General features: G+C 42.8%; 2 protein-coding genes across 2 annotated transcripts; one reads left to right on the top strand and one right to left on the bottom strand.

The window, feature by feature from the left end:
• The first annotated feature begins 6 nt into the window (after positions 1–6).
• Positions 7–13,598, top strand: DGKE (diacylglycerol kinase epsilon). Its single transcript, XM_010721572.3, has 11 exons — positions 7–543; positions 2,136–2,295; positions 2,666–2,785; positions 3,683–3,826; positions 4,725–4,882; positions 5,156–5,207; positions 5,354–5,471; positions 5,825–5,895; positions 6,496–6,623; positions 7,082–7,193; positions 7,506–13,598. Exons 1-11 carry the CDS (start codon positions 80–82, stop codon positions 7,695–7,697), a joined length of 1,719 nt encoding a protein of 572 aa, XP_010719874.1. The 5' UTR covers positions 7–79; the 3' UTR covers positions 7,698–13,598.
• Positions 13,599–17,150: 3,552 nt separating this feature from the next.
• TRIM25 (tripartite motif containing 25) lies at positions 17,151–23,913 on the bottom strand. Its single transcript, XM_010721571.3, has 9 exons — positions 23,242–23,913; positions 22,097–22,192; positions 21,012–21,245; positions 20,347–20,503; positions 19,678–19,761; positions 19,185–19,250; positions 18,929–18,955; positions 18,523–18,663; positions 17,151–17,860 (listed from the first exon to the last, which is right to left on the bottom strand). The coding sequence occupies exons 1-9, from the start codon at positions 23,851–23,853 to the stop codon at positions 17,328–17,330; spliced, it is 1,950 nt and encodes a 649-aa protein (XP_010719873.1). The 5' UTR covers positions 23,854–23,913; the 3' UTR covers positions 17,151–17,327.
• Between the last annotated feature and the right edge of the window lie 19 nt (positions 23,914–23,932).

Below are 23,932 nucleotides of genomic sequence, written 5' to 3'. Positions count from 1 at the left end.
CGGGCAGCCGGCCCCGGGCTCGTCGTGCCGTCTCCTCGGGCGACGTGAGGGGGTAGGCGGGGAGGCCGCGCCGGCGGGGATGGCGGGAGCGGAGAGCGGGAGCGGAGCCTTCTCCATGTCCTCGGTCGTCGCGGACCGGAGCTTGGTGTTCTGGACGCTATGCTCGGTCATCCTGCCCGTGCTGATCACTCTGTGGTGCAGCTTCCACCGCTCCCGGCGCCAGATGCTGATACGTGACATCTTTTACAAAAGCGAGCACGACTGGCACTACACGGACCTCTTCGGGCAGCCCTCCTACTGCTGCGTGTGCGCTCAGCACGTCCTCAGAGGCACTTTCTGCAGCTGCTGCGGGCTGCGCGTCTGCGAGGGATGCCTGAAGAAGGCCGACCAGCATTTCCTCTGCAAGGAAATCGTGATGAGGAGCGAAGGTGGAGCCCGCGGCTCTATGCCACACCATTGGATCAGGGGCAACGTCCCGCTCTGCAGTCACTGCATGGTGTGCAAGCAGCAGTGCGGCACGCAGCCCAAGCTCTGCGATTACAGGTACTGAGGTGGAGGTTGGCTTTCTGTGAGAAAGTGTGCCCCGGTATTGTTGGAACACGTTGCCACAAAAATGGTGTGAAAGAATCTATGAGAAAATGAGTTCTGGTCAATAATTTCACTTGTAGGTTAAGACATTGCCTCTTGTGTCTACTTGTTCTCTTAATTGCATTTCTCCGTCGTGATATGCTAGCTGCTATATAATTACATCTAGAAGACTAAGCCCAAGAGAGCTTGTGTTTTGAGGACAGGCATAAGAAAGTTCTGCCATGCTTGTTTGTACAGTGTGATCATAATAGTGGCATAGCACGTGTTTCAGATTGCCAGAAATTCACATGTAATTCTGCAAAATTGGCATATGATCAGTGCAGCTGATCAGTGCAGCAGGACCAAGCAACCCTAGCGGAACTGTTTTGTTTTTCCCTTTTAGTAACACCCAGAATAAGCTAATAGGAAGGTTTTAAAAGGTGGTGTAATATAATCCATTGTTACAATTTGTGGCAATAATGATAAAGAAATTATAAGAAAGCATTCAAGGGCTCATACTGCCATCAGCAAGGGTGCTTTTAAAGTTATCAGCATGAGATGTTGGGCACGTTGGGCCAGGATAGAGAGCTGATAGTCCTCATCCTGTGAGCAGTGTGAAGTATTACCTCTGCCTTCCCAAAGGATGTCAGCTGCCTGCTTTTCTTTACTCCTTTGTCATACTGTCAGTTTGTCAGGAAGTCAGCAGAATTCCGGTCTAAACAGGCATACTGTCAGAAATGAAATCTTGAGAGTGTGCCTAGCAGAGTAGGAAAGGGGCGGGATTTAGGATGCAAAAGTGTGAGAGGAAGAAAACACACTGACTTGATATTCACTGTCTACAGTACAGGCAGATATCACTGCTGCTCTAGTTGTGTGCTGGGTGAACCAGTAAGACTCCAAAAATAGCTTTCACAGCTGCTTAAACCGAGGCTTTGGATGTGGCGAGTGAGGATTAACGTTTTGCAGAGGCTGGCAGGATGTGTTGCAGTATTCCCTCTTGTTCTACTCTGTTTTCTAGGATGGCTTCTAGAATAGGCCAAAAAAGCTGAGCAGTACTGTGCAATGTTTTGGGTTTCAGATGTGAGAATATTACCACTATTAAGAAATATACTAAAAAAGGCATTTAATGTACTAGTAACATTTTAAATTAAGTGAGCTGTACTGTAGTGTATGCTCAGTAAGGATGGGTAGGAGCTCAGTTTTACATATGAGCTCTGAGTGTGGCTGTTTATATTGCACACACTGCAAGTGAATATTTATAGCATCTGACTTTCAGAGTTAAAAGCATATAATTAATTTAAAAGTAATTTAGCTTACAAAATTCAAGCGTTTTTCTAAACATTCAGGAACACGATGAAGTTCTGTATTTTTCTTTGTAGCCAATAGATTGTCGTTTGAAATTCTATGGACTGCACAGTGTTCTCTGTAATGTGCTTAGAATATTATTTGTAGCAGTGCATGTGATGTGAGTACTTCCCAGAGTTACTGTCTCTCTAAAATAAATATACAGAATTTAGATGCCAGTTACTTGAGGATGAATTCTCTTGGTTTTTGGTCTTTTTTTCCAGGTGCGTGTGGTGTCAGTGCACTGTCCATGATGAATGCATGTTGGATTGTTTAAAGGTTGAGGAGTGCACATTTGGAGAATTCAGAGACTTAATTATTCCACCGTACTACTTGTCTACAATCGATCAGATGCGTAAAGACAAAAGAACTGATTATGAAAAGGTAATTGTCTGCTGCTTCCTTTTCTATATACATTGTCTGGTTTCTGCTTTTTAATAAAATCTGAAAATTTGGTAAAGGTGTGGGAAGAAGTGTTCTTACATCACAAGAACTGTTGCATACCAAAACCATGTGTGAGAAACATCACTGCTTGAACAGTTCTGCAATGTTTTGTTACTTACCTAATTCTGAAGTGTTTGTTGTCCTGGACACCACAGAATGGAAATGTTCAGCCTTGGTGTGCTGAAAATACTTGTTTATCTTGATGACTTCCAGCTAATCAGCACTTAAATGGACAGGTTTTGGAGCAAGACTTGAGACATTTTCAAGCAGGCAGAATTAGTGCAAGTTACTTATTGTTGCCTTTTTGCAGGTGGTCCCTTATTGCAGAGAGCACTGGATCCCAGTAATCGTGCTGGCAAACACTCGTAGTGGGAACAACATGGGTGAAACTTTACTAGGAGAGTTTAAAATTCTGCTGAACCCTGTTCAGGTAATTGCAGTGAAAAGCCACTATAGTAAAATAAAAATTGAAATTAGAATCAACATCACTTTGCTTCCATAATGGCAGTAAGATCTTGAGGAAGAGTAAAGGAAACAAATTCATGCAATTTGTTCTGTTAGAAAGAACGGGTTTACAGGAAGACTGAAATGTGGAGGCCTTCCCACCTCTGTGTTTGTTCTGGTTCTTCTAATAGTTGTACGTTTTCTATGTACAGTAATACGTGTAGTCATTCTGATAATGATAATATCTGGCTCTGGAAGTAGTCTCCTAGTTCTTAGAAAATGAAATATTTAAATCTTAATTTGAAATGTGTTTGTTAATGTGTCTGCTTTACTTGTGAAAATGGCAGTGTTGGCAGTTGGTGCTCTGTGCTGACACTTTCCCCTTAAAGCACAGGATGTTGACGTAACAGCAGTGAGTTGTTCCTTGGATTTCCTGCCTCTACCTTAATATTCCTCTTTTGAAGTTCAAAACAGTGCTTTAGAATACAGACTAACAGAAAACACTATGCCTTTGTTTTAAATGCATCCCAGTAAGGCTTTAAAAAACAGACCTCTTTGTATCTTGAATATCTTAAAATAACTTCCAACTGAAGTCTTTCATCTTTAGAAAATTCCTTGTAGTGTTTTTGGATATAGGATTTTCTTAAGACTTGGTCAGCCTGATTTATCAATGGCATTTATTGCTAGTGAAGCACCTGGAGCTGTTTTGTGACCTTGGGAGACTGAATCCAGGTCATAAAAAGTCAAAACAGCTCATTTGCTTATGTAATATTATGGAGAATGTTTATTTTGTATTAGAATGAACATCTTGAAGTTGTTTATCTGTGAGGCAAATCCTGAGTCCCATTCTATGAACTTACAGAACTTATTTTCTTTGTTCTAGGTTTTTGATCTAAGCAAAATTACACCTGCTAAAGCACTCCAACTCTGTTCCTTGCTGCCTTGCAATGCTGTCAGGGTTCTTGTCTGTGGTGGGGATGGTACAGTAGGCTGGGTCCTGGATGCAATCGATGAAATGAAGATAAAGGTATGGTACTTAAATGAAAAGCTGTCTTATGGTGAAATGAGTTTTGGAGCTGCTGAAGTGCTACAGCCTAATCTCTTACCTGCCTTTATCATAGTCATCTTCCTGCTTATGTGTACTGAGGACAAAAATGCATTGTGTTATGAATCCCTGTAACTCAAGAAAAATATATAAAAGCTTTGGATTTTAAAAGCTTATTAGAGAATTGTACAGGATATTTTATACGTTTTCTTTCCTCTTTGCCTGAAGAAATTATCATCTCTGCATCTGTTCAGGACAGCTGTGTGTGCATGTGACACTGCTGAACCTTACATAGTGGCTTTGTTTCTTAGGGCATGTAGATTGCTGTCCATAATTGAATAGTATTATATATGTGAGGGTTTTTAGAACTGCCATCACTTCAATCTTGTTAGAGCCTTTTTGTTTCATTGTGCAACCTCTGTATTTGCAGCCTTTGTATTCTTTGTGTCACTCTCAGCATGCATAGCAGAGCACTTCACCAGAGGTACAAACAGTAACAGCATTAGTGACTTCCCATGGCTGCAGCAGGTGGAAGGTCTGGAAATGAGACAAGTAGTTCAGGCTTCCCTTTTTCCAGAACCAAAGCATCATTTTTCTGAGGGATGGTTCTGTTCACTATTAATAATGCGCTGTTTCTCTGCTGTGTTTGTATTTTATTTTCTCCCTGCAATGGCTTAACGTTGCCTTTATTTGCATTATCCTTACTGTAAGTGCTCCAGCTAGCCATCTGCTGTGCTAATAGTGGCAGCTGTGTCACTCAGCACTGGGTAACAAGCTGCTCTGAAGGTTAATGGTGTTTATGTAACTCGAACGTTAGGGGAGAGAAGGTGGAAAATGAATGCTGAGAAGGTAGCTAATGTGCATTGTTTCTGTATCCTAGGGGCAAGAACGCTTTATTCCCCAAGTTGCAATTTTACCTCTAGGAACAGGTAATGACCTGTCCAATACACTGGGCTGGGGTGCAGGCTATGCTGGAGAAGTCCCTGTGGAACAAATCTTACGAAATGTGATGGAGGCAGATGGAATCGTGCTGGACAGGTGAGCAACAGTGGAAAGGTAAATTCTGTAGAACCAAATATTACTATGGGTCTACTCAATTAAAGCAGTGTATGTAAGATTCCTAAGTGGGTTAGGAAACTGCAGAATAACTGAGGTCCAAAATTAGTCTATATTTAGTTGTTCTGCAATGCTTAACTCCTTTATGATGCAATTAAATTAATTAAATTTGAGTCTTTTAGATCCTTAGCTATCGCTCTGATACTGAGAATAGTTTCTTTGTCACAAGTCTAAATAATAGCTGTTGTTTTTCAGATGGAAAGTTCAAGTGACAAGCAAAGGATACTACAACTTAAGGAAGCCAAAGGTATGGCTTGCAATTATAAGCATGGATTCTATGGAATACCTGTATGGTTATATTTTCTGGTTGCCTACTTCCCATTAATTGTGATGCCTTTTAATTCCTAATTAATAATACTTAATAAGATCATAAATAGAAGTCTTCTCTTACAGGTATTCACAATGAACAACTACTTTTCTATAGGACCTGATGCTCTTATGGCTTTAAATTTCCATGCCCATCGTGAGAAGACTCCCTCTCTGTTTTCCAGCAGAATTATTAATAAGGTGTGTAGAGTAAAATGACACTTTCCCCTTGTAGTTTCTGACTTGACTTACGCATGATTTTTCCCTCTACTGTGACATAAGTTCTTTTAATTAAATATTCTATATTAATTTCTGTTTAGTTGATTTTTCAGCCTCTAGAGCTCTTTGTCAGACTATATTATTCTGAAAGAAAATGTGTCTTCAGGTGTTAGTGAACTGTAGTGGTGCAGTCTGCACAGCTGTGCTGTTGTGCAGGTGTGTTACGTATGCATGTTAGATGATAAGGTTTGTCCTGACTGCACATGAGCATTTACAGTAGGCTTCATCTATGTTGTCTTTTTCTAACAGCGTTTTCTGTTTCCCCCTTGTTTTTTGTAGGCCGTTATTTTTTTTATGGAACCAAAGACTGCTTAGTACAAGAATGTAAAGATCTTAACAAGAAAGTTGAAGTAAGTTTTTTAACTTCCTTATTTACTAGACAAATAGTGGAGTATAAAAATGTACCTTACAAAAGGAAAGGGAAAAAGTTTTGCAGTTTACTCTGTAAGGATACTTGTGTAAGGATAGCTCTGGACTGTGTGGAGTTTTCCTGATGTTCAGGTTCCTTTGCTATCAGCATCTTGCTTCATGAAATTCATGCCTTTGAGCTTACAGAAAATTCCTGAAATTTTTTCAGGTCTTGGCTCAGGTCTCAGTTCAACTGCAGAGACGGAGTTAAAATCTGCACCAAAGACTTACATAAATAAGGGGGTTTTTTTGTATGTTCTCATTTTGTTTGTTTTGTGTTTTCTATTAACAGACATTGATTACAATTACAAAGCACAACATATTGATCTTGTTGTAAAATCAGAAGTCCTTTTTTTTTTTTTAAGTATGAGAAGAAAACACATTCTATTTGTACAGGGTCAGCTTAGCTGACAAGCTGGTTTTGTGTTGTTTTTTTTTCTTTTTTCAAGCATAAGTCTATTAAATGGATAAAGAGAATAATTAGCATTTCTTGCAGTTCTGAATTCACTATGTGATAATTAACTTCTGTTTCTTTTTTAAAGCTAGAGTTGGATGGTGAGAGAATCGAGTTACCCAATTTGGAAGGCATCATTGTCCTGAACATTGGATACTGGGGAGGTGGCTGTAGGCTCTGGGAAGGAATGGGTGATGAACCTTATCCCTTGGCAAGGTACACATATAAATACATTTCATAGTTCCCTTAAAATTCTTATGAGGCTAAGCTTCCAAAAATTATTTGCACAAAGTTCTTTGCCAAAAAAAGCAAAAAAAATTTTTTTTTTTGGTCTGGATTAGTAATGGACTAAAATGACTGAAAGACAGAAAACTTAAATATTTCTAGGACAGAAATCCACCAAGGGCTTTAAACATGCACTGTAAGTCTCAGAATGCAGTATACTTGTAATTGCCAGTAGCCAGGTAGAGAATACCAGCTGGAGTATTGTTCAGTATTTGACCTGCTTTTGTACAGCTTCCCTTGCTGTTCAGTGTGACCTACTGGTTAGGAGAAATAAATAATTTTAATGTTTATCTTCTCCATGGTAACAGCAGTGGAAGACTGTAATGTTTGGATGTGTGCTCTAGACTCAAAAGCCTCCCTGAAAAAGAGCCTGCTTTCTTAATTCATAGACACGATGATGGACTTCTGGAAGTAGTTGGAGTTCATGGTTCCTTCCACTGTGCTCAGATTCAGGTGAAACTAGCAAATCCTGTTCGTCTAGGGCAGGCACATACCGTGAGGGTAAGTAGTATTTGTGAACATGTTTCCCTAAGTCTTTTTCAGTGTGCAGCATACAGCTTCAAGCACTCATCTGTATGGCCTAAGGTTTCAGTCTACAGTTGAGCTGAATGTTTCTTTACTTAGTAAAAGCTGATACACATAATTAACAACCTCTGCTCCTGTGGTTGGTGGCCTATGAGTACAACGAATTATGTACTGAGTTTCTGTCCTCCAAGTCACAAACTGTGCAACATCAGTACATTGTAGTTTAAAAAGGTATCTTCAGAGCTACATTGAACTGCTGTGATTGTGTCTTCTTCTGTTTAACACTAGCTGATCTTGAAGAGTTCAAAGATGCCAATGCAGGTGGACGGAGAGCCGTGGGCTCAGGGGCCATGCACTGTTACCATAACTCATAAGACACATGCACTGATGTTGTATCATTCGGGTGAACAAACAGACGACGATGCATCCAGCGTGTCTGAGCAGGAGCACATGAGAGAACAGACAGATGAAGATGTATAAATTTTGTGGGACGCAACATAGCACAGTGAAGAACTTCAACCCATTAAAAACACTGAGAATGCTTAATCTAGCTTAAGGATTATGCTGTAAGGTTCATACTTGTGAATTAATTAGGGTTGAGGAAACCATGATGTCACATTCATGAACATTTTCACAGCTGAATTACCACAACTGTTTTGCCTTTTAGACTGGCAGTGGTACCCAGCCTCTCCAGCTGGAGAAGTTACTGTAATGGGAGGGAAGGGCCAGATGCTGCAGTTCTTCCTTGCTGTAGAATCACATCTTCTGCACATATGCAGTATTGCATGCAAAAGGTATATACCCTTGGAAAGGAGAACAACTGGGAGTTCAACCTGCTTCCACCTCTTCTTTTTCCCAAGAACAGTCCCGTAACAGAAAACCAGAATAAGTAGAATGTGAGCTGTTTTTTCTGAGGACAGCCTGCACCTGGCTGCCATCTCTTGGAAGCAGGATAAATTCCTTTTGGTGTACCTGCTTGTGCAGTACATATCTTGTAGGTTTGACTGGGAAAGTGGAGGATGTTGGGGGCTCTTGGTAAGGCACTTTGCAAGTAAGATGTTTTTGGACCAAAGGTTTCTGAGAGGGGTATGTTAGCAAATGACTCTGTTAGTGGCTTTGTAAGCCCAAGTACCCAAAACGCAGCTTGAAAATATTTGTACCATGATTTGCACTGAATGATCCTCTGACTGACTCTGTTTCAGTTCAGTGAGAGATTAATTCTACTTTTTGTATATAGCAATGCATTTTAGTTCCTAAGGAGGCTTGCTGGAGGAAAACTTGACAAAGGATCTGTTTAAAATATATATCGGATGGTTTTAAATAATGATGGCTGGCAAACCATCATTAGGGGTTTTTAAGAGGCTTTTTAAAGGTCTTGCTTTGCAATTACCTGAAAACAATTGGTAGCAAGTCCATCTGTTAACTGTTTCAATCTGAGGAGGAGGGCTAGGTTTGCAGAGGTTAGAGAATTCAGATGTTCACATGTATCATTGGGCTGGAGGGGGAATTAAACATTTGATTTCTGACTGGCCCTTAAAGAATCAGAGATCTCTATCGACCCTGAGTCATCATTCCCCATGTGAGTACAGGGCCATGCTAAGTGGTTTATACTCATATTAAAGGTTAAATACACATACACCAGTGCATGTACACTGTCAGTTTGATATATCCGAAGCTTCTCAGGTAAAAACACCTTCACAGTTAACAGATGTGAAAACCTCCTTCCTATTTTTCTTCCTCTGATAGGTATTTTAAACCTGCAGCAGATGAGAGCTATGAGTTAAGATCAGGGACCTGAACTTTCAAATGTTGCTGCTTTTGTCAAATTTCCCCCATCATTTTTCATTTTTCTTTATGCTGACTGTGACAGATACCATTAGGTAAGGTAGGTTGTCTCTGGGTGTTGCAAGAAGAAACTGTTTTTCAACAATCTATAAGACAAAGTTTGCATTAACAGTGAATGAACTATTTTCATTTTAAAATAATTTATTAAAGCCTTGGTGAAGTTAGTATTTTTAAAACCTTTAATTGTACTTCTATCTGGAGGACATTTTTAAATTGATAGTATTCATTCTAGGAAGTGTACATCCTAGATCTGAAAATACTACTGATTATCTGGAAATGTGATCGGAGTAGAATGAACTGTAAGGCAGATACCTTTTGTAGATGTCTCATTCATCAGCCTCCCACACTTCATCTTAGTTGTTTTATAGTATGTAAATACAGAGAAGTCTATGTAAAAAGTATTTAAAATATGCAAAAACATGCAATGTTAGATAAACCTGTTACCCTAACTTTTTTGTTTTGTTACAGAGTTTCAATTTGTAGCTTCAGAAGCCTTCTAGTGGAAAGTTGTTTTTATTTGGTTAACTTACAGACATTAGCATCCTACAAATATTTAAGTTCTATGTTGTGGTTCTAACGTAACTCTCATTTACAAACAAATGACTGTGGAAGAGCAGAGTATGTGCTCTGAAGGGCAGTATTTTCTCACAAGAAGTCGCACCCACTGGCTGCTGGATCTGAACTGTTCAGAGTGCAATTTAAAGAGCTCCCTGACATCGATCAGATGATTTTTCACATTATTATATAGCTTAAGAATCTTCAGCGGTTCAAAAACTTCCTTCTTTGAACTCCCAACATCTAGAAAAATGATTTGGAAAGCTTCGCTTTTCTTTCCTCCCCTCTTTGCCAGTAGATAAGCTGGTTTTCCACATCTGTTCTGCCTGAGCAGGTTCCACTGATGCACACTTAGTGCACTTTGCCAGGAATCCAGTCCTGAATGTGAAATACTCTTTGGGAAAAGGAAATCTATCAGTACCTTTGCAGAAAGCAAGGAGGATGAGAATTGAAAGTAACATCTAAGTGTGCATTTGTTGGCAGAGCCCCTGGTAAATTGTCTTGTCTGCATTGGACAGATCATTCCATTCTTGGGTGTGGGAGTGAAGAAGTTTGTTTCAGGAACTGACTGTTGGTGATTGCAGGAAGCAATAGATAGCAAGTCTAACTGTTACAGACATGGAGAGTTTCTTGTAAATTTGTATTTATTGTGTGGAGAATATGCTGTATGTGTCCAGTTTCCAACCAGACATGTGGTCATCCTTCTATTGCAACTGTATATAGTTGTCATATGCATGACAACAAAAGCTTTTTAAGCAGATGTTAGCACTAGAATCCACTGGGAAGTCTTGGTGCTTCCTACACTTCATCCTTTCATTCAAATGTGTCCTCTTTTCTGCTGTGTTGCAAACAGAGTTGGTTATTTTGAGTACTCTTATGGAACTGTTTAAATTTTGGTCCAACTTCTAAAAGTGAATGTGAGCAATGGGCTCCCAGATTGTAACGCTGACATAAATTACTTTCTGTAGCCTGTAATTCAGCTGTAGTTGACGTGTGCTGTGGCTTTAAAACTACTACATGTTTTTGTTTTAATGTTGGTACAGAAAGCACTGGTACAAATAGCTGCTGTACAGATAGCTCCCTGAAAGCACTGCAAACCTCAAAACACTGTAGTACATCGTTTACCCAGAAGAGGGTATTCTGCAGCTGGGTCTCATGGCCTGCGCAGGATTCTCGCTTGCCCTCTAACTGATTAATATTGAGGAAAAATAATGACAGATAATGAGTAGTTTATTCTGACAGTCTTCATACAGTGTAACCTTATGTAAAGTGTGGAGAGTGAATACTAACAAAAATTGTCAAGCACTCAAAAGAGGGCTGATTTTGAAGTTTGATGGCAGCACACACTGGCATTACAGAAGCTTGGTCAGATTCTGTAGCATCCTTTGCTATGGGTTCCCAGTCCTGTGAAATGCAAACAGCAAACTGAAGGAGAGCTTTCCTGTGCATAGCTTCCTGCCTGGCTCCAACCTAGTTTGTTTGTGTGCACGTTGAGAGGAGGGTGTATGTGTGCATTTCCATATGCACAGAGCTTTTTGGTCTTAAGCTTTGTTTGACTTCTTTATCTATGCATTTCTTCACTTTGAGCTTTCTCTTTGATGCTTTAACTTGTCAGCAAAGCACGTTGAATGGTTTCACACAGCAGCCCACCTTGTTTAGTCACCTCAATTTACTCAGATAATACCTGGAAAATATTAGAATGGGCACCTCGGGTGCAGCATTCCGAGCCCCCAGACCTGTTCTCACAGTGCAGTTTTTGCTCTCTGCTGGGGACGAATGTCCACATTCTCCACAGGTTCTCAGAACCAGGAGTTGAAGTTCTTGTTTCAGTTCCTTCTGCCTCTGCATTACATGCACTGATGCTCAAGCTTTTTTTTAGTGTATATTATTGTATCTAACTGGTTAAAGCAAACCAACTTGAAGCACTGTACCTTAGCTGTAAACAGCGTAACAGGATGAATGTTATAATACTTAGGAATGCTTTTTGGAAGAGCAGCACTGTAATGTAAGCTACTTAATCTGTGGGTAGGAGTTGGACACTTAGGAACCTTTACATGTTCTAACTGAAAATCCTTTTTTGTTCTGTATCTCATACTTAGCAGTATTTGCAGTTTTCTTAAAAAAGAAGCAAGATTGTACTCAGTTAAGAGTAGATTAGGACATCCTTAGATTTAAAAACAATAGTAGCATCAGTGATCCTGTTGAATGTGAACCACTTACTTAAAAATGCTCTGATTTTTGCTCTGAGACACTATAGCTGCATCTTGAACGAGGGGAAGAAACAACGGAAGGCATTTAACAATTAGATGTACTGACAGAATTATAGGTTCTGTATTGCAGCATTGTTTAGGCCACTGTTCTAAAGGCACAGCAGGATCAAGGAGTGCTGAATACCTAGTGCAGGTTTTGGGCATCTCAGGGACAGACTTCAGCTGGAGTAAAGCCACATGCCTCCATTAAACCTAGTAATGTTATGCTGTCATGCTTTAGCTGAGGATCTGGCCTTTACTGCTTGAAAGTATGAATGTATTTAAAATTTTACTTCTCATTAATGCTACCCTGTTTACTGTGCTGTAAATTCTTATTATTGCATATAATTGTTGCACTGCTTCATTTGCCAGTTGTTTACAGGTTTCAGCATAAATCCTTTTCTCCTAGGGGTGAAAGCTCATATTGTGAGTTTGTTGCATTCTGAGTCTTTGAAGTTTACATCCCTCAGAAGCCATTTTGTCACCTACCAATGTTGTAATCCTTGAGTACCTCTGGCCATCTTCTCTTTATAGGGTTTTTATAGTTAAACAGAATGGATTTTTATTTTTGTAGCTTGTAACTTCAACTGTATAGTAGTTATTCCTATTTAGAAATGAGTGGTCAGAATACTGTACAAACGTCACTCTGAAAAGCTGTAACTGTAATAATAACTACTTGCAAGAAAATACCAGCATGTTAAAAGTTTAAAAAGAAAAGTTATTCTTTAGCTTGGAAATACTGTGATACTGTGACTTGGAATTTGTATTGGATGTGTGTGCATATTCTGAATTCTTTCCTAAATAAGGAAAGAAAAAAAAAAAACAAAAAAAAACCACTGAGCTTAGCATGCAAATAATAGACCAAAAGGGGAAATTGTAAACAGTTTTATTGACCAAGAAAGACACTTAGGACTGGGTGGGTTTTATGTTTCTCTTACAGAGCACTGAAACAGGAATGGTCATGAAACATTTGTTTCCTTATGGTGCAGTTTAAGTGCCCAACCTCAACAAAAGCCATCTGCACCATTCTCTCTGCATTCCCAGAAACAGATCTCAGAGCAAAACTGAATGCTCGCTGCTGTAAGCTGCGTGAGATCTTACAGCATAACACTGAACCTCCGATGCAGATTCTGAAGGCGAGTGGTTACGTGGTTCTTGACATGGCAGTGCTCTTAAATGCCACGTTCTTCTTCCTTTGGTGTTCAGAAGTAGGGGGTAAGGAGTGGGACTGCAGCCCTCACTGCCAGCAGCTGAGCTGTCCCCAGTGTGATTCTGGAGCTTTCCATGCAGCTCTGCTTTGTTTGCGATTCTCACTGACTTAATCCAATGTTTCTGAAGCAGGTGATGCTGGCACTGACCTGTGGGCTAGTGCCCAGTTCACTCCAATCATAATAAGGGTAATAATGTGTTATTTACCTGGGCGAGGTTCTGCCTATAAAAAGCTGCACCTCAGTGCAGTCACAGCATGCTGTCAGGGCTGAACCCTGCCTTAACAGAAGTGAAACTGAAACCTTTGTAGTCAGTGGTACTGCAGCCTGTTACCGTGGCTGAGCTCCCCGAGACTCTTTGGAGGAAGGCCTGCGCCATGTTCCTCACAGAGCCTTGCAACTGCAGGTTTTCAAAGGACTGACTCTGCTACTGAGTGTCCTGACGAGCTGTTCTGTTGTCCTGTTGTTCGTACTGTATTTATCTGTGGTCTAAAGTGTGTGGATTAAAGTATTTAAACTCATTATTTTCCTGTTTCTCACTATGCGCGGAAGCAAAAGGTGAGTTCTGGGAGCTGCACGGGCCTGCTGGTGAAGATGGCCGGCGCTCAGGTGCTATGGCACGGGGCGCGAGGCGGGAGAGCGGCCTGCAGCCGTTCAGACGTGCAGAGCGGGGCTCAGGTCCAGAGGGCGCTGCGCCGCTGCTCCTCGGCTGTGGGAGTGTCGCGTGTCTGCGCGAGGCCGAGCCGAGCACCCCTATTGCCCGTCCTGCCATCACCGCTTTAATTAGAAACGTTTTCTCTTACGGTCAGCGTTTAAAAATGTTAGAAACGTGGGGTTTTATCTCCGGTTCCCAGCTCTGACATAGCGCCCGGTTCTTTCCCCGCCCGCACTGCCTGTGAGGAATCGCCGCCCATTGCTGCTTCCTGACATAACTGTGGCTCCAGGATGCTGAAGGTCATCTGCATTTCTTTTAAACAACCCCGCCCTTCGGTTCTCCATGGACGTGGCAGTGCAGGGCTCACCTCAGCGCGCACGGCTTTTCTTCTCTCCCCCCTTTGGTGCACCTCACCGCGTCACACAGTAAGACAGAAGTTGTTTGGACACGACAGTAACTTTATTTCTGCTTTCCATGCTGCTTGCTTCAAGTCTGAGCACAGAAGAAAACCTTTAGAGTTTGGGTTTGCAATTAATATTTCTTGAATTTAAAAAATCAGTTCACTGAGATAACTGAAACAATCAACAACATCTAAAAGATGATTGGCGTGACAATAAAACAGACGGCATAAAATCAGTGTCTGCTGCCCCGAGAAGCACACCTAGCTGACATTGCTACAGCACAGAGCAGCTCACATATGTGCTGAAGCACATGGCTGATACCAGCACAATTGGCACATCTAGACATGCATAAGCATTTGCTTTTCTAATTGTACTACTTTACCACTTTCCTACTACTTTTCATTGAAGAAAAATTAATACAGATTAAGGCATTCAGTGGGTAAGGATCTCACCAGTTACTCTCATTTGTACATCAGTGTGCAAATTATTTAACATTCATGGCTTTATTAACACCAGGATTCAATTTCTTTCTAGACTGATTAAGTCAGGTTCTTTAGAAAAGTGTAACTGAAATCCATGTTTATATCGATGTTTTATTTAAAACCATTGTAGCTTTGATAGTATTACTGGCTGAGTAAAAACCAGTCTAGTTTTCCTGAGCCATTGCTTATCATGCTGTAAGTCAATCCTGCACGTAGCAGGGGGGTTGAAACTCGATGATCATTGTGGTCCTTTTCAACCCAGGCAATTCTATGAACTAATATTTTACTCTGTTATATCAGCCCCAATGTTTTAATAAATCTGGAGATATCTGAAATACCACTTTTCAGAAGTGTGACAATTCAGCTGTACGTTTCTCTCTTTGTTCCAAGCCAAGAGACCTTCGTTCTACCATTCTGGTTCATTTCTGGCACAAAAGCAAACCAAAACCAAGAACCTCCTATAATACAGTGGCAGGCTCGTTTCAGTGCTCATGGTAAACCAGAACATGTCTTACATGATACATGCTGATGTCACGTTTAAAGAATCCACCTTTGTCCATCGTGGCAGAATAAGTGCTCTTCTATCCTTAGCTTGAGTGTCACTCCATGCTATGGCTAAAGGAAGCCCAAAGACTTAGAGGTTAATGTTGACACCCCTTTGAAACCCAAAGAGCAAGAAGAGCCGGACTTTCTCCACTGCACAAGCCCCTGGAGTACCTTTTTTCCCCATAAAAAGAGGACAGGGTACTCCTCCAGCATCCCACTGGGTGAATTTGCAGCCCTATGCCATGGCTAAGCAGCTCACTGGACAGGATTTCTCAGATGAAACTGCTCATTCCCCACAGCTGGAGAGCTAGAAATGCAGGAAAAGGAAGTTCTGACTGCACTCTTGGTTCCTAACAGGACCCATCCTCCTTCCTCACCTTTCGAAGCGTTTCCAGTGCAACTGGAAGGGTGGGACTCTTGAAATAGAACAACCGTTCCAAAGACAGCAGCCACACTCTTAGATCCAGCATCAATTCCATATACCATTCTGGACCAACGAATGGAAGTACCAGAATGATGCTATCCTTTGCAAAGTACTATGAGCTTTCAAACCAAGTAACCAAAGACAACAAAGCTTAAGTTCCTACAAGTTGCCCTCTAAAACTCTTTGACTAACATGAAATGTAGTCAGAGGTTCTTTTGAGCGTTCTAACAGTTCCCTTTCAAACTGTCAGCAGTAGCTTTGTGTTTTTTTCCTCAGCACATGTTAAATCCCACTAGAGTCCAAGAATTCCATCATATGAGCTTCCTTGTTCTTCATGGGGGTACTCCAAGACATAGAGCTAGCATAGTAAGTCCAGAGTCATCACCAAGGTACAGCCTCAATAATTAGGAGATCCAAATACCTCGATTGCCTACTGATTGTTTTAAAGTTGTAATCAAGAAAAGCTGAGGTACAGATTCCTCTGCACATAATGAGGACTTCTGGAAACATACCACCACCCAAAGAAGACCAGGAGAATTAAAGATCCATTTCAGAGGAGATGGAAATGTATTCCCTTTTGTGCTGATATCCTGTATGCGTCAAAGGATGTACCTCCCTGCCAGCAGGCTTCACACAAAGAGGAAACATCATTCTCTATGCACTGTGCTCCTCAAATCAGAGTCACAGTAACATATTCACCCCACAGGAAATCCAGCCTCTACCAACCAAGCAAATGAAAATATGCCAGCAGAGAATATCCTGTCTTCCAAAGAGGAAAAGCTTTATGATAGGAGACTCTGCTTTAAGTGGTCAGCACATTTATGCTCCTATACAAACCAAACATACAATCCCTGAACTCCTCAACACACAACAAGTACTCCAAAGAGCCTTCACTGTGAGGATGTGAAGCATATTCTGGGTCAGAACATGACACAGAATGCTTCAACCCACAGACTATTGTTACAGATCCACACTGCTACACAGGATATCTTCCTGAAGACTCTCTGTGATATATTCAGTGTCATTTATTTCCTGGTGATTCTGATACCATGTCTTATCCATCATCTCTGAAAGCTTCTAATGAGATCTATCGTAACGATTTTTACAACTGAGTGTCACAAGACCTGAATTTACCTCTTTCAACAGTTCATTCCATTCCATCTCAATGGCAGTCGCACACTGAGAACGCACGTAAATCCTGGCTGCAGACAACAGTCTGTATACAGAGAAAAAGTTAATGCAAAACAGAGACCAATCTCAAAGCCTGAAACACTTTTTCAGGGAATCTGTCCTATTTCCTTCTCAAACAGTCATATTGCTACCTGTGAAACACAGGCCTGAAAACTGAAAATCCTTTACAACAACTCCAGAATCTACAGCAGTTACTGAACAACTCATTTGTTAATGGGTTGTATCATAAGTTTGCTTTTGGAAGGACGGTGTAGTCTTTGCAAATCCTTTCTCTCTAATTTTTACTGTCATCATTTTACTCAATCACTATCTAAAGGCTATAGCAATGCAAGCCATAGAATCATCCAACATCCAAAGCAAACAAACAGAAACACAAACCACCAAACAAAAAAAAAAAAAAAACCAACCCAGAATCTTTGACACTGCTTAGATTAAGACAAGCAAGTAAATATTTACGAATTCAACATACGTTTTATAGCTACAAAGATGAGATGCTGCAAGGAATGATTATCTGTATGTCATTACCCAGGCAAACTACATGAAGGTACCAGACCTTATGGTTTCATTTGGCAGAGAGAGAGAACAGTGCCACTGGAAAATAACCAAAAGGCAGGGTACACAGCTTCAGTAAACTGGGCTTTGAATTTATAGATCAGGTTAAGCTTTTCCTCAACAGTCAAGAAAAGCACGAACCCTCCATCATAGTGGAGCAGCACACCGATCTTAGTAGCTTTTGTATTGGGTAAGTACTTTTCAACATCGTTATGCCAGGCTGAAATTTTGGAATTAAGCCACTCGATACACCAAGAACTGCTGTTCCTACCCAGGCGGCTGTTCGGCCCCTGCCGCTCCATGCTGCCATAGCAGATGCCAATGCCACAGAAGTTGTTCTGCTGCAGTTCCACTTCCCAGTAGTGGATGCCTCTCTTGAAGCATTGGAACCCCAGCACCTGGGGACAGTCAGTGAAACGCTGAGGGTGGTGGTTATAATTCAGTAGGACGTCTGAAACGAACATCTTGGTGTATCTCTCAGACAGAGCCACTCTGTTGTGAGCTGTGTTGAAATCCAGTGTGAAATTAGCAGCATCTGCAAAGACGAATCAACAGAAGGTAGTAAAGATCAACGCGCTTTTGTTTATTCGCTCCCATGTAGGCAGCAGATTTTGACATCTCTGTCTCTCCTCAGCATTCCTCCACAGTGCAGGCTGTTCTGGCTGCAGTAATGGCTGCTGGGCTGACCAGCTCTGTGTCACTGAGTAAGTGGGTAAGCATCCTTCCTTCCTACAGCCCCACAGGTTTCCCTCACCACCCAAACATATGCCAGCAGCAGAGGGAGACTGCTGATCTGGCAGTGAAAGGATATCACTGCCTCCGTGGGCTCACACAGAGCTTACATTTAATTCCAAAGAAAAATGCAGTGGGTTTCATTGCATTTCTAGACTTCCCCTAATGCAGTCATCTGGAAGAAATCAAAAGTTGTTACTGATAAAACTTCATTTACTCTCTGACAAATACCAGGATGCTGAAGATTAATCTGATTCATCTGGCAAAAGAATCACTTAAAATAAGTGAAACTTCCCACCTCCTTATGCTTCAAAACTTGTAACAACAATTTCATAACCTACTAAAGGCACCTACCTAACCAAACCCTTCATAAGTCTTTTTGTCAGGTGACCACAAAGTCACATGGCACCTGTGCAATAAGCACAGAAAGTTCATCTTTAAATAGTGCAATGTTTTGTGTCTTACACTGCAAAAGCTCCACTCTGGTTTTTTTCAGGAAGCTGCTAATAAGTTCTTTCACTTTAGCAGCAGCTGCAGCATTTGGTGGTCCTGTGCTTGGTGCTCCTGTGCTTGGTGCTCCCACATTTGGTGCTCCCATATTTGGTGCTGTGTTGACAGAAGGAAAGAGAATTTGGTCAGTTGGGAAGAAACTCCACATGCATAACAAAACCAGAAAGGTTCAGGTTGGAGTAAATCTCCAGGTTTCAGCTGTGTGCTGCAAGGAAGGCTCATTTCAGTATCTGCTCAGGTTGCTCACTGTCTTGTCAAGCTTTATACTCTTTATAATATACCACCATTAGCAATCATCTGCTTACCACTTTAGGAGCAGTCAGTGAAAATCAGAGTAAGTGTCCTGAACGTCTGAACTTACCGAGTTTAACAGGATTCTGTTTGTCCTCTGGAAAAAAAAAAAAAGTAAGATAAAGCTGGCAGCCTAGCTGACCACCCATACTGGAACGCTACACAAGAAACACAGCCTACTATTTGCCTCCCATTTCAGAGGATCATCAACCCGGAAGGAGCTTAATCTCTACTCTGGGCTGGAACACGTCAGGGGAAGTGGCAGCCTTAGAGTGTAAGCAATCTGCCCATCAAGACGTTGGAGACTGCCTCTAATCACTACTTACGGGTATCTGTCTCCTCCAGCAGAGTGATTTTAGTTAAGTGAGGGGTTCTCTCTTTGTGGGTACGCACTTTGAGGAGGAAAAAAACAGAACATGATTAGCTCATAAGCAGAATTCATTTCATATAAGTTGATGGAAGAAGCAAGCAAGATGTTTAGTACAAGTAAAAGAAATATTCCCATGCATTGCAAGGCAGAAGAGCAGGGGGGTACTGCAGGAACCAGAGGTGAGGAGGCTTGGCTTCACTTTACCATCCAGACTGACTACTACAAGCACACATGCATGCTGAAGCTGATGCACTGAATCTGTGCAGACTGCAGCTCACACAGTATCCATCACTAAATAGCACAAAACATCCTGCCCTTCCCATGCCCAAGTACTCATTATACATAATTGCTGCATCACCACCAGAGCAGAAAGCTCTGGGGTATGTGCTTGAACTCATCTTTAATGGCAAAGCCATGGTTAGGAGAGGATGATGTTCTTCAATACTTACAGTCTGCAGCAAGCTTTTTTTTAACAACAGGTTTGTTTGGGGAAGGCACTGAAAGTGGCTTCATTTTCCCAGCTGGTAGTTTTGCTGCAAGAGCAATATTTCACATTATGGTCTGTATTGCCAAGAAGAGTAATGCATGAACAACCTTCTTTTTCAGGTGTGTGATTAGAACTTAAGTGACACTTGGCAGAAGTGAAACTGCAGAAGTTAGCCATGCCCCAATCCAGGATATACTGCTGCTTAACTCGGTAAGTAGGGCTTTATTCTACAAAATGACACCATTAGTACCTCTACAATTGTTTAACCGTACTCCTATCACTCTTAAGGCATTTTATGTCTCCCTCTTAAATCTATATCCTGACCTCATCCAACCCTACTACATAATAAAAATGTAAACAACTTTTAAAAAAATAAAGGACAGGCTGTGCCAGAGGGCATAGTATCACAATACTCATAACTTATCCAAGTAGAGATAAAAGTAAGAGTCACCAGCACATCCTGTTCTCATATAGTTCAGCCCAGACTACACGTTTTCGTTTGGAAGACACAAAGTATATTGATGGGCTCTATTTGCTGCACTAGTTCTTATATTTGGATTGGAGGGGGAATCTCTCTCATTTGAACTCAAAGCTGAGGCACAAAATGCCAGTTCCCACAGTGATACAGTACCATCCGTTCTTTTATCCATGGGCACATTCACTGCAAGTTTGACAACGTCTTTAAGGTTAATGGCAGACTGATAAGCAGCATGTATCATGTCGTGGTTCATTTCAATTACTGGGACAAAAGCCTCTTTTATTGATGTTCGTTGCAGTGCTGCTGCTCTCTGAAATGAGAAATGGAAAATCTCATGCAGACCATCTTGTGTGAGAAATACAACCAGGTTACTTTAAATGGGTTGGGTTTTGTCCATTTATCTCAAATGCAAAAGAGCACAGGTGACAATCAGACAAAGCCTTGGCAAAATTTTAGCAGCAGCTCAGCAGCCCGTAAGCATTACTTCCTGATAGCTGAAGCAATAAGAAAGCTCTGCCTCACAGCACGGGGATGTAACACCTCACAGAGATGAGTTCACTCCCTCAGAGGCCTTTCTGCACGCAGCACAAATAGTGGCTGAACTGGGGAGAGGTGGAATCGCAGACAGCAGCTTGTTCCAGCATTCTTTCACTCATGTTTGTGTACTTATCAGTACACCTTGTCATAGAAAGTTCTTGCATGTGTCTGCATTATCATTTGACTAAAGGATTTGGAAAGCAGGACTACCAGGGCAGTTTTTTGTGATTCTGCATTCTAAAAACCTGAAGAATTAAATCTGTATCTAAAGGACACATTACCTTTAAAAAGAGAATATCATCACCTTCGGTCAGTGCCATCTCAATCTGCTCTGTGAGAGACTGAATTTCATTCTTCTTATTTCCCAGAATTTTATATATGTAATCAAACTTATTGCAAACTCTTTTTTCTTCTTCCATAACTACTTTTAGGGTCTGGTTTTCTTTTTCTTCAATTAAAGCTTTAATTTCCAAAAACTCAGCTCTCAGCAAATCTCGCTTTCTGGCAGCTGTCTCCTGGAGCAGACACAAACAGGTTTCAAACCAACAGTTAGGGGAAAAGTGCTGATACTACTGCAAGAAAAAAAAGTATTTAGGGAGCATGTAAACTCCAATTACTCACAACAGGCAATAGAGCTATGTATTTCTATGTAGTTTGGAAAGAAAAGTCATTTACTCCTAAGAAATTAAGACAGTTCTGTGTCTGTTCTGCGGGGCTGGGCCAGCAGGCCATCTCACAGGTAGAAAAGCTGGAAGCAGGCTATGCAGTCTGTCAGCAGCTCTGACAGTACTGGCACAACTGCAGATCTTTCTGCCTCAGATGTGTGCTTGGTGGCATCTCAGATTAACACGAAGTTAATCCTGATCCTCCAGGTGTTCCAGAGGAGCACAGAAGGGCTGCTCCCCTGGCAGCTTTGCAGCCTCCACCAGGTGGTTCAGAAGGGGTGGTACAAGGGAGAAGCTCCCAGCACAGCACACACCAACCCCAGTCGTCGGGTGAGAGCAGGGCTGGGCTGTGCTAGTTTGTGGGAAAGAGCTCTCCCAGATTTCTGCTGTAGTGCAGCCATTGCTGCTCACTAATGCTTTAGCTTGGCTGCACAGATGCAACTTTCTGGTGCAATGGGAATGGATGGGTTCATCCCAGTTACCGCTCAGGTAACTCCCGTGTGGGTGAGAACCACCCTTGTAAGGAGGTTGTGTTTGCTCCCATCTGCCTTGGAGCTGCCTGGCTCTGCCAAAATGGCTCTTTTCTGATCCTTCTCAGTGAGGTTTTTCCTGACAAGGCAACCTCAGCGCAACTACTGCCACAAGAGTACAAACAGCGTTCAGAAGCCAACACACACCAAGCAAACAGTGTTGTCACTTACAGCAGCTTGACTTCGGATTGTTTTCACAGAGTTCATTGCTTGCACAGATCTTTCACTCTGATTGTGCAGCTCTGCCAGCCTCTTCTTCAGTGCTGACTGCAAGAGAGGAGATCAGAGAGCAGTTTAGAAAAGGCGTTGCTGTGCTGTCGGTCAGGTCATGGTTACTGGAGTAAGAATCACAGTTGAGAGCAGTAGATCACCACTGTAAGCATTTAGTACTACTCATTTAAAACCTGTAAGCCTGCTCCTTATGCTCTCCTGCATGCACGCAGTTTGTGGGGCCAGCACCCCCACAGCCACACCTTTTCCAAAAGCAAGATGGGCGTCCTTGAGTCATTCTCCTGATAAGGGAGAATGCTTTCATCACAGAGCAGCTCCCAGTGCTGAAAATAAACTTTGCTTTAGCTTTTAGACTGGACTTTGGGCACTAGGTAAATACTGCTGCTCACCTCTCATTTTAACAGAGTATTTTATTTCTCAGATGTGATTGGATCACTTCTGAGAAATGCTGCTAAGAAAAGTTAAAGAGGCTGTTTTCAGTAAAGCCCTGTATGCTGGCACTGAGCAGATAGGAGTTCGACTACCTACACTTCCCAGGTATGCTGTAGTCAACTGCTGGCTGATTTTCAGCTGTGCTGTGAGATGCACTGGCCAGCTTTCCTTCCCTGCTGCCCCATGGAGAACAGCTCCTGGCTCATCTTGCTGGTGCTACAGATCTCTCTAAGCTACTTTAATGATTCTTTGCTTTGTTAGAACACACCCCGTGCAGCGTGTGCCTGCAGTCTCTCGGGCTGCACAGCAAACCCTGTGCAGAGGGCTGGGGGCTGTGCCGCAGGCCAAGCAGTGCTGGGGCCTCTGAAGCACAGAGCAGTGATTGCCCTCAGCACTGCTTTGTATTCAGCCACAGCACCGCCCTGTCCTGGGGACAGGAGCACAGCCTTAGAGAGAAGGAAAACACACGCAATGGAGGCATACTCAGGGGAGTGTGGGAGGGCAGACAGCTATCTGCCAAACCGCATACAGGACTGCAGCCCAGATGTGGCTCCTAGCACTCTGCCACCCGCGGCCCCGCACACAACGGGCAGTTCTGCCATCCCCCGGGGAGCGTCCGCAAAGAGCTCTGCTCCAGGCCGCCCCGTTCTCACCTCGGCTTTGTCTTTGGCCTGCTGCAGCGGGTTGGTGTGGCACAGCTTGTGGCTCAGCAGGCAGAGCGAGCAGATGCAGCAGCTGTGCTGGCTGCAGAAGAACTCAAAGAGCTTGTTGTGCTGCGGGCACTTCCTCTGCTGCAGGTCCCGCACGGGCGGGCACAGCTGGTGGTCGCGGAAGGCCGGGCTGTCGTGGTGCGGCCGCAGGTGCTCGGGGCAGAAGGAGGCCATGCAGGTGAGGCAGGTGTGCGTGGCGGCCGCCTGCATACAGCTGTCGCAGTAGATGGGGGCTGCCGCCTCCCGCTCTTCCTCCTCGCGCTCATCGTCCTCCCTCCCGTCCCCGGCCCCGCAGCCCTGCAGCTGCTCCACCACCCGGCACAGCACCGTGTTCTTGCGGAGCTGCGGGCGGCCCGGGAAGGTGGTGCGGCACTGCGGGCAGCTGAAGTCCCGCACCTGGTCGGTCCAGGTGAGCTCCAGGCAGGAGGCGCAGAAGTTGTGCCCGCACGGCACCGTCACGGGGACGTTGAAGATGCAGAGGCAGATGGAGCACGTCAGCTCCTCCTCCAGCGCCAACAGGTTCGGCTCCGACTGAGCTTTGGTCAACGCCGCCATTCTCCCGCTGCTGCCGCCCGGCCCCGAAGAAACGAAAGTCGGGTTGCGGCTTTCCGGAGTATTGCGTGGCGTTTCCCCG

Source organism: Meleagris gallopavo, chromosome 20 (assembly GCF_000146605.3).
Source record: "Meleagris gallopavo isolate NT-WF06-2002-E0010 breed Aviagen turkey brand Nicholas breeding stock chromosome 20, Turkey_5.1, whole genome shotgun sequence".
NCBI lineage: Eukaryota > Metazoa > Chordata > Aves > Galliformes > Phasianidae > Meleagris > Meleagris gallopavo.
This window is presented reverse-complemented; position numbering and strand designations above follow the sequence as displayed.